Source organism: Gastrolobium bilobum, unplaced genomic scaffold (genome assembly GCF_033153095.1).
Source record: "Gastrolobium bilobum isolate Gb01-03AN ecotype WA unplaced genomic scaffold, APGP_CSIRO_Gbil_v1 utg2408, whole genome shotgun sequence".
Lineage (NCBI taxonomy): Eukaryota > Viridiplantae > Streptophyta > Magnoliopsida > Fabales > Fabaceae > Gastrolobium > Gastrolobium bilobum.
This window is the reverse complement of record NW_026899693.1, coordinates 568,342-580,092: the sequence shown is the minus strand read 5'-3', so window position 1 is coordinate 580,092 and position 11,751 is coordinate 568,342. Positions and strand designations below refer to the sequence as shown.

Sequence of the window (11,751 nt, the reverse complement as noted above, 5' to 3'; positions counted from 1 at the left end):
CAAAGGGCACACGATGAGGATCACATCCCAACAGAAAGGGAGTTGAATCCTACTGCAATTGGGGGAGCTCAAAAGGCCCAAGGTAAACATCTTTAGCCTATTTACGAATACTGCCCACACTGTGCACACACCCACCCCTTGGCTATAAGCCTATTGCTTGTACGCAGTGATTGGGACCTCGGCTATAAGCCTAGTATATATTTGATATACACTATCTCTGAGCGCATACCATACGATCTATCCAGGACCTAACACTTTTAATATTAGTGAATGAGATTAGTGTTTGTCTTTTTAAAAAATATAGAATTGTATCATTTTAGTTAAAATTACAATATTATATTTTAGAGTGAGAGAAAAAGTTACACAATAAAAATCATGATAAAAAAATAGAAGTTTTTTTTTTTTTAATTTAAGTATTAAAAAAATCATTTTAATTAAAATAGTTGTCCTTTATTAAAAGAATAAACATTTTTTTTCTGAATATAAAGAAATGACATACTCCAGTTTTTAATCCTTTCCCAATCGCAATAAAGTACCTCCTAAGTAGATGCCAATGCTTTGGACTTATACGATACATTATAAATGCTTACGAGTTATGAACAAGGATTAATGAAGAATAAACTCAACGACAACTAACATGAAACTGATGGGCATTACTTTAATGCGATAAGTTTTCCAAATCAACCTGAAAAAAAAAAAAAAACATATTTACATATTTAGAAGAAAAGACAAAGTTCAAAGATTTTATACGAATTCAAACAATTTTTTTTATTAAATAACATAATTCAACTAAAAAATTATGATTTCCTTGCCAAAGCCAGATGAAATTTCTTACCATGGATGGGGCGCAAAATAACATTAGAAAAAAAAAAAAAAAGGTATTTCTACAATGTTAGAGCAGAACTTGAGTTAATGAGCTCCCGGGGTCGGCAGCAGTTTTCTTTATGAGATGATATTGTACGTTACGTATCTATCTATCTTAAGGTATGTATGAATTGGAAGAGACATAGGTTGGATATGCTATAGGTGGCTTCTTTTTGTTCAATTCAATGGGTTAGGTATGCGCCTTGCGTGCCAACTTTGGTATGTCATGAGGCCAAACTAAATTATTGAGATATTAATTGTTTATGATGATTGATGAAAAGAAGATAATGTCAGTTCTGTCTGTGGTTCAAATCCAAACAAATGAAGGTGATATTTCTATTTGTTCGACCCAAGACAACCGTGGTTAACGTGGAATTTGAGGACGGACCCGCAATATTTATAGAGGAGATTAGTCCCTTATGGTGGCAGATGATCGTGCGTAATAAAATCTTGACCTCATATAAATTATACTTATATTTTTTCTCTTCACTTGACCTCATAAGTTTTAATGTCTCTCAGATAATCAAATTTGTATTTATTTTTTTCTCTTTTTTCTCTTCACTTGACCTCATATGAGCCCATATCTTTTGAATGTAGCTAGAGGATGAAGATTTGGTCTTGAAAGAGACCACAGAGCTAAAGTTAACACATGATTTCAGCAATATGTTGAAGATCACAGAAAAGTGTCAACACATTCAAATACAAAACAAATAAAAAAAGGCAAATTTTGCAGATGACTACCTCAAGAAACTAGGAGTTAAGATCCAAGAAACAACAGTAGTAAAGGAAAATTAGTTCCTCTTTTGCTATGCAATTTCAATCATTGTACATTTTAGGATCCATGGCTTGGTTGTGTGAAACTAGTTCATGTCACGATTCCATTATATTCATTAGCTCTGCTACTAGTTGGTTTGTTATCTAAGCTGTTGTCTAGCAAACTAGTATTTTCCTTTAATTAAATACCTATTAATTAGTATTCAGCTGACAAATAAGTACTTTAACCGTATAACCTTAATTTCTCAAGATCAACAAGAATAACATTTTATCAATTCTTTGTACCAACCCAAAGAGATCAACCTTAATATCTCACTTGTTTCTATATTTTTAATGAATTCATTTGCAAATATCACAACTATATATTTGAAACACTAGGATTAGGCAAAGCTAATCTGAGAAACTCCATATCTTTTTCCAAGATAACTATATGTTGCATTTCCATGGTTAGCCAAGCTTCCATGCCTGCATCTGTTTCAATGATAACAGCTACATTGGGGAGAGTTTCCTGATCACCTCCTCTAACACCAACCCATAAAGGCTTCCCCCAACCAAAATCTAGCTCATTGAAATTCAAACCACACCAACTTGTCAATACCACAGGAATTGGACTCCTTGTTTCTATACCTTGAGGCAGATTCACACACTGATTGCTCCCTAGGATATTGGGATCACTCTTCACTCTCAAATACAATTCCCTTGAGAGCTTTCCAAATTTCTCTCTGGCAATGCTAACCAAATATCCAATACCAGTGTTTGCATTCACTGTTTCACAAAATGCCATTACTGGCCACAAAATGTTGCCTATAGTGTATTTAGAGAAAGGTTCACCCATCCTCCTCCTCATGTCCACAATATGGATAGCCACTGATGGTCTTGTGCTATCCCTAGATTCAGTCTTGCATGCAAGTGTCATATGTTTCCAAATGAAAGCAGCCAGTGCTTCATATCGTGTAGGGGATTTTGAGCTTTCACCATCATCATCTTTTGCTTCAGCTCTTAGAGTGTTGATGGATTCTGCATTAAACACAAACCTTCTTGTGGTGCACTTTTTTTGTGTTTGTGAGTCCTCATGAGCAACATGGTCATGCAAACTCAAATGATTTAATGGTGGAAAGAAAGATGAAGCAGAATAGAAATCAGGGTGTGGTCTTTCCTGTCTAGAGCCACTACAGATAGCAGCCCAAGTAGAATAGAAGAGGCTGCCAGAGCAACCATCAAGGAGAGTGTGGAGATTGCATGTACCTATAGCTATTCCACCACAACTGAATATGTTCACTTGTACAAGTACTTGGGGTAACGCTTCTCCATTTAGGTGCACCTTATTAGGTTCACATGGAAGCAATTTGTTTAGAAATTCTAGCTTAGGTGGTGTGAGAAACTCAACCATGTTAAGGTTCACCTTAGCTTCTAAGAAAAGAACACCTTCATCATTGCAAGTGATAAAGGTATGTGATTTTCTTCTCCCAGCTAGAGGGTAGAAAATGGTTAGTGTCTCGGATAGTGATTTTTTCAATTGAGCACATACATGATAAGGTTCTTGGAGGCCTTCCTTTTTGGGGTAAAACAAAAGAGTTGGCAAATAGGTGATGAGTTGAAGCTGATCAAACAGACAGAGTTGGAAGAATTTGTGTTCATCTGATGTAGGCAAGAATGGCTTGATTGTTTCTCTTGATGTAATTTTGATTTCCATACCCAACAATTTTTATGTTAACTAGTTTGTTTTCGGATATCAATGGTCCTTTAAATTGTTTGGTTTTGGAAGGGGTATATAGTAAACCGGACAAGTCATTAATTAGCATCAAATTGTACTAGTAACATATATACATTAGATCAAACTCCATATTTTTATCAGGTTATGAATTTCTGAAGATTCAGGCATTAATTAGTGGGAGTTAATTGAATTAAATCAATTAATAGTTTTGGTGCTAGTCTATTTCTAACGTCTACTCTCTTGATAGTGTGTAAAACTTACAAACCAGCTTAAACATCCCCCTAAAAAAAAATTATTATCTTGTGTGTTAAATTTTGTCAAGGGTAAAGGAATTAGAACTTATGGATTGAGTTTTTCTTCCTCCCTGTTACACAAAATTTATCAATTTTTGTGATGACATGCCCTAATGTTGTGGAATTATATTTAGCGGTTTTCAGATGATTAATGTTTCTATTGTATTTCTCTTGATGGCTATATTAAAAAACAAAAGCATGTAATAATTATTTATGTATATTGATTATTATAAAATATATAATTGAACTTAATACATTATTTAAGAGACTCTAATGAAACCCTCCATGTTTATGTATTTTAAGCAAAAAAAGAAAAGAAAAGAAAAAAAGAAATTGGGCTTATATATTACAGAACACAATAGCTTTTTTATAAAGCTGATTGGGCTTTCAGCCCCAAACATCACCGTCCTTGTATTGGATTTAATTCCAGCTGCGAGCCTGCGAGGAATATTCTTCTTATTTTACTAAGCACAACAAAAAATAACATCTCTGTTTTGCAGAAAAAATAAAAAATTGAGCCCAATGTTATGAACAAATTGAGCCCAATTTGCTTTATAGAAAAACTTGCGAGTTTGGTTTCTTTATTACCGAAATTTGTTATAACAATCTATAATTAGTAGTTTAAGTGATAAAAAAAATATTTTTTCTTAAAATGATTTGGAGTTTGAGTGTCATAAATATTCAAATTGAGCCCAATGTTTTTCTTATTAGTTTAAGTTCAATAATATCCAAATCAAATTAATCGAATAATTGATTAATGGATTAAAAAAAATACCAAATTTTGAGAAGAGGTATCACTTTTTAGCTCCTTATTTCCTTATCTATATTCTCAATTCAACTTTTGTTTGCAATACTATTTAACTTTCAATAAAATCGGAAATAAATCAAATATTTCATGCTTTAATGACTTTTGAGAGGAAAATTTAGTTGTCTTTCCATCTGACTAAAAATTAGTATCACAATACCAGACCTGCACAAATCCTTATATAGTAAATAGTTTTACAAATATACTTGTAATCGTTAAAGAATATTCTCGTCCCAATACCATATATTCAAGCCATATGGTATTTATTTATTTTCCGTTTTTATTTTCAATTAATATGTTTTTACTGATTAATGTTTGATGAACAAGAGGAATTTTTATACTAATTGATGAAAATTGAAAACAAACCACAAACACTTCCTAACATACACAGTCCATTTGGCTTAAATTTGAAAGGAAACATCTGAACTTGATTAAAGCCAAACTACGTAATATTGAGTCAGCAATTTCATTTAGATAATTAATGGCTCACCAACCTCAAGTGATTTAAGAAGTAAATAATCTTCCACAAACTTAACAATATTTTGAAATTACTTGCTCGTCCATGTGGCATTCATTCATCTCTTAGACTGTCTTTTTCTTATGATTCACATAGCTTAGCATTTGGCAATGCCCTCAAACACAAGACTTAGTCAATGTTCTCCATAGAGTTTTTTCAACATTGATTCAGTTTGCTTAATCATCAATATAATCAAGACATAATATATAGAAAAAAAAGAAAAAGTGAATCAAATCCACTTTCATATGAGTACAGTAGATAAAGATATTTTCATCGTGCAGGGAAAATATTAATCTTATACTTTAATCTCAAAATTGAAGTTATTTTTTAATAAAGATAAAATTACCTCATACAATTTCAAAATAACATTTTCCAATAAAATTTTCAAATTATCCTACTTTATTTTTTTTCAAATCTTAAAATAACATTATTTTGGATTATAGAAAATAATTTTATCTCTACGACTACCTATCGGAGAAACACTTTTCCATTTTTTATATTATGTTATATCTTTTAAGTTATCCTTGTGTCAAGTTTTATATATCACCTCATTGGTAGACAAACACATTAACAATCACGGGGAAAAAGAAAAATTAAAGATAATAACATGTTTAACAAGGAATTGACTCACTCATGAAATTAATGGATCGAGATGGTGTAGAATTTTTAAAAAGCAAAAATTATTGGTTCAGCTTATAAAGATCAAACTACATTTAAAATTAAACACATAAAAATGATATCTTTTTATTATCTTAATTAAGAAACACACAAGAAATAATACTTCAGATATTCTCCATCTACTAAATTTTCCTCTCTCTTTTTTCATCACTTAGCTTATTTTCTCTTTACTTTTCTTATCATATCATATCATATTTTATATATATATACATATATATGAATTAATTATTTGTCATGCCACTCAATTACCCAAAACTACTTAGTGTTTAATATTATTCTCATATATTATTTTATTTTTTCTCTGTTTTTTAACGCCCGAAAAATGTACCGTGTAAAATTTTTTAGTAGTAACAAAACAAACGAGGGCTTTGGATAATTCAACACATCCGATAATATCTTAATCATTAAGCAATCACCTCAAATTTTTTATATGCAAAAAGCATATTCTGTGTTATTCTTTTTCTGTACTTTTTTTTTTTTTTGGTAAATTTCTTTTTCTGTACTTAAATTATTAGTGTAGCTCACTTGAAAATATTAAGCAATCGATGCTTGTTCGAAAATAGATTTTTTCATGTGAAAAAAATTGATATAAATATATAAAAATTTCACAATTATATAAAAATGAATCAACGATTATAATTTTGTAACTACTTATTTAAAAAAAAGTTCTTTATTTCTATTTATTTTTTTTGAGATAAAGAGAATCTATATCAATGCATGTTTAGATACGCTACCAATTCACTCTTATTTTAATGGAGCTTTAAACGCTTAGTATTTGTCTCCGAGAGAAATAAAAAAACGTTCCTTTCAAGAAACTTCTTGCCCAAAACTCCAAGGTTCCACCTGAATTGGCTGTATTCTTCTATATATCACAAATTCCCAAACCTGCCAATTAAATACATCTCTTTCATATCAAAGAGTCAACAAACTTGCATTCCTGTCACGAATGTGATTGGAAAATGATGTAGTGAGTCTTGGACCAAACTCGTTCTTATCTCACCAAAGGAAATCACATACCTATATCTTATTTGTCAACATAAATGTGGTATCTTGCTGAAAAATAAAATAAAATAAAATATATATATATATATATATATATATATATATATATATATATATATATATATATATATACCTGTCTTTTTCTCTTCTAATTCTTTTATGGCAAAAGTTATTTCTAATTAAATATATAAATCAGATATTGTAATGTAACACCAAACCCATAAGTTAAACATAGAAAAAAAAATTATATGGTTATTTAATTTTATAACAAAATCTTTTCTGATCGGATTGATCAGGTATTTATATATCTAATTTGAGCTTTTTGGTGAACAATTTTACCTAATCAACCAGTTACTTTCGACAACTTATAAAAAGATGCATGCATTATTATCATATATATAATGAGGATAATTGAGGATTTTACAAACGAGTTTTATATTATTTTTGTGATGTGATAATTAAAAATAATTTTGAATAATTAACTTTATAAGGATGCATATTATGCAGAAAAATGGAAATTATAAAGGAAAGAAAGGAATTTGTGACATCTTCCAATATTTATACAAGATAAAATAATGGAGATTTACATTTTAGTGTATAATCAATCAACTAGATGTCTAGATCTATTCAACTGGTAGATCGACTAAGAATGAAAACTGGAAAAAAATAATAGAACTGAATCAACTGATCACAAACTGACTTCGTGGAATTGTTTAATCGGTCATGTACTAGTATACATTCCTCATACGGAAACTCTCTCTCTCTCTCATGAAATTTTAATGATATATAGTACAAATTTTAAAGTAGAATATTTATAAAATTTGTGTAGTAGTACGCTAGGAGAAAACTACCTGGACAGAACTATATGAAGAGATCAATATCTCGCTTTACACGTGGCTTGCGTTTAATTTTGCAACTAACAGTGTTTTGACAAATACCTTTTAAGAATATTATAGTATTTTTTAATTTCTTTAAAGTAAAAAGATATATTCACTATGAAAGATATTATAACATTAAATAAGATATGTTAATATTTAAGAAAATTAGTAAAACTAATATAAAAGTGTGAACTAAATCAATACATCAGGAAGGGATCATCGCCAAAAGCTCATTCAAAGGTTAAAAATCAAGATATGATACAAACCTTAAGGTAAATTTATTATAATATTCATATATGGGTTTTTTCACCCTTTTGCCCCTTATTAATTAATTAATAATCATTTTGCCCCTGATTCGAAACTATCTACCAATCTGCCCCTCTTTAATCGACTACCTTGCATTTTTAATCGACTAAACGGTTGTTGGGAGATTTAATCGACTAAATCTCTCTACTTAATCGATTAAAATCATACTGACTTATTTTTTTTTTGTAAAATATGAAGATTTAGTCGACTAAATAGGGAGATTTAAATAAATCTCCCAGCAGCCATTTTTTGTCTGTTTTGTTCATTTAGTCGATTAAAAATGCAAGGTAGTCGACTAAAGAGGGGAAGATTGATAAATAGTTTCGAATCAGGGGCAAAATGGTTATTAATTAATTAATAAGGGGTAAAAAGGTGAAAAAGCCTTCATATATGACCTATATGTTAAAGGAAAAAGTATTTCTGCAGTTACTGCAGATGAATTATCTGCATTTATTCTCAAAACAACATTATTTTAGTATTAAAATCTTAAAAAATTATAAATATAAAAATTATTATAACTCTGAAATAAATTAAAATTACAAAAATATCATGATTTCTGCCTAAAATGACGTCGTATTGGACTTACTGCAAATAACTTATTCTCAGTAACCGCAGAAAAAGCAAACCTATGTTAAAAATCAAGAACTAAAGATACTTTAGTTAACATAGTGCAATTATATTAATTATTAATTACTAGTGCTTTCCTCTCGTTATCTAGGCTTAACTCACTAAGTTATGTCTGGTTCTCTATTTTATGTATTTATCCACCGCCACTATAGCTGACTCCAGCTCTAGCCTTCGAAACAGTACCCACAATGGTAATTAATGTTAGCTAGTTGGTTATTCTTAGCACTTTTTTTACAACTTTGGAGTAATAATTTTTGGAAACGTGTTAAGAAACATAAAAAATATTTTCTATTTGTCTACAATGAAATTGAGTACTACTTCATTAATTAAATCTTTTTAAAAAAATAATGAATTTGTATTTTGCTCAGTCCCAAATTTATATTTGAGATTAAAGTGTAATGATGATTTTAAAAGTTACATCACCCACCGTGTCACCTTACATTTCAATTTTCATGCACCTAACCACGCCTTTGCAATCACATCCACCAAGGTCCTCAAACCCATCCCCAGTTCTCTATTCTTTTGAGCGTCGTTTTCTTTTCTTAATGTTTAATTTATGGGAAAACATTTTTTCTATTTAAAGGAGAATTTTTTTTTCCCCACTAGTGATTCATGCCATAAGTAGGGTCTATAAAATAATGGAGAAAAAAAAATTAAATGAGATTGACTTATATCATGAGTCACTAGTAGAAGAAAATATTTTCCCTTAATTTATTTTGGTATTAATTGTTTTTTGATATGGGCCAATTCTAGGGTTAATTTTCGTTTGGGATTGTTTGGTGAAAATATATCCAATAAATAAATTATTTAATAAGTATAACTGGAAAAGAAAAAAAATATAAAATTATAAACGTAAAAATAATAAACTAATAAAAATGCAACAAATAATAATAAAAAATCTAAGTTTATGAATTTATTTAATTGTTCCTCGTTTGATTTTTTTTATTGTTTATGTTTATTATTGTTCTAATTAGTATATTGCTTAGTTAAAACTAATTTGTTAATGAAAAGATCTTCTTAAATATTTTTTATAAGTTTAAATTAGCTAACCTTTAATTTATGAAGAATTATGTGACTTTAAACTTCAATTACACCCAGGAATTTAGACGCGAAATGTTAATTTCGCATAAACCCAACTTCTAAATTTTGCAAACTAAAGTAAATATTTTTTTTTATTGTTTCCTGACTTGTAGATATTTAATTGATGTTTATCCATTTTTATTAGTGATTAATTGCTATTTTTTAATATTGATCACTTGTTACATGGTTTGTAAATATTTAATTGTTATTTTATTTTGTTAAATTTAATTTTAAATATTTAAATTATACTTGCATTAGTTTATAAAATTTAATTTTGTAATTTACTTATTGATTATTATCTATTTTTAATTATTTATTTTATACAATAAATTAATACATTTTTATATTATAATCGCACGACTGATTTTAATACTATACTTTGTTGTGAGGTTTAATTTTTATTATTTCTTGTATAGTATCAATTTTCAAATTTAATTTAATTTTTCATATATTAACGATTTAAAATTAAAAAATAAAATAAAATTTTCATAACTAATACATGTGGTGGCGACAACTGCTAAATATAATATAACAACACTTTTCATGGCAGCAAACGTAACGTTCTGAATAAACCTGCGAAATAGAAAAGGGAATAAAAACAACCACAAGAATCTGTATTACCTGTATGATTGTGTTTTAATTTTATTTTATTTTTCATATAAAAACGACAAGAATATGAACTTCGCTGTTTCGCCAGATATTATTTATTAAAATCTAGTTTGAAGTGATTCTCGATTGCTGACGAGTGGCAACTCTAAAATCTGTGTACCAAATATAAAAAATGCAAACAGAGACGTTACCAAATACCAACTGTATAACATATTATTATTATATTATTAAGAAGGAGAATACATAAATTATATCATGTAATACATAAAAAAAAAAGTGAAAATCATTAAAGAAAAAAGAGAGAAAGAAAAGAGTGAGTCTCACTTATTTATTTTTGTGTTGAATGAAATAATTTATCTTTTACAACATAAAAAATATATTTCTCTATTAAAAATAAATTAAGTTAAAAAGCTTTTTTTTTTCGATAAACACTTTAAATGCTATTTAATTCTGTATTAATTGTTGATATTAGCTCCATTAAATTATTTTAAAGAAAAATATACTCTTACCTTGTAGGAAAATATTTTTCTTTCTTACACATACATCGATTTTCGTGTTATTTTTTTATTTTATTTTATTTCTTTTATAAGTGGTGGGTCTCACACATAATTGTCTGGTAGCATGAAAAAATTTCTCTCTTATTACATGAGATTAATAAAATATTTATTTTAATATATCGTAGGCAAACAGTGGACATTGAATTCTAAATTTAAGTTTTTTTTAAGGGATTAATTTTTTTATATTATAAGAGATAATTTTATTTTTTATATTTATAAAAATATGTGGAGCTCATGTGAATAATCATGACAAAAAAATAAATAGATTCCACATATTTTTACATAAATATAAAAAATAAAATTATTTATTATAAGGTGAGAACACGAACCCCTTCTTATAATACATTAAATATTAAATTTCTTATCTTTCTAGTGAAATGAAAAGCCATATTCGACCACATATCTGACATGTAACTTTTTTTTTATTCCCAAAATTAAATTGGGTTGCATTAAAGGCGTTTCGTAAACGTGGTGCGAAATCAGTAATGAATCATTTTCAAAGTAATGAGCAAAATATAATCAATGGAATTATTTAAAGTTATTATCATAAACAATTAGACATTTTGTGTTTTATTTTTTTATAAATTTTAACTTTGATAAATATTAATATAAAATATTTGTATAATATCATGAATTATGCATTAACATATTATATAATAGATTTAAATACATTAAAAATTATATATGATGTCAAGTAATGTTAAAAAAAATTTGATTTTCATTCAAGTATAATTTTTTTTTTATAATAATAGCGTATTAAAATCAAAGTTACTTTTATATAAAAATGCACATGTCTATATATTAAAAAAAAAAAAACTTCGTAAAAGTTTCACGCATTTAAGGTGATACGCTGGTAACAGGGGAAAGTCGTGTGAGGTATTTTTCAAACTCTTTTTCTTTTCTTTTTTAAATGTTGACTACCCATGTATCTATATTTATTTCTTTCCTCGTAATCAAAATTATATACTTTTCGAAGTAATAATCAATGGCAGTGTTTTTTGTTTTGTATAATGATAATAATTAATAACCTATGATTTCATGTAAATA

General features: G+C 28.1%; 1 protein-coding gene across 1 annotated transcript; it reads right to left on the bottom strand.

Annotated features, from left to right (window-relative positions):
• Positions 1-1,996: 1,996 nt before the first annotated feature.
• On the bottom strand, positions 1,997-3,331 carry LOC133292617 (stemmadenine O-acetyltransferase-like). The gene has a single exon (XM_061491041.1). The coding sequence runs from the start codon at positions 3,329-3,331 to the stop codon at positions 1,997-1,999; it is 1,335 nt and encodes a 444-aa protein (XP_061347025.1).
• Between the last annotated feature and the right edge of the window lie 8,420 nt (positions 3,332-11,751).

Coding starts and splice junctions, on each gene's coding strand:
- LOC133292617 (XM_061491041.1), bottom strand. CDS start 3,331: ATGGAAATCAAAATTACATCAAGAGAAACAATCAAGCCATTCTTGCCT.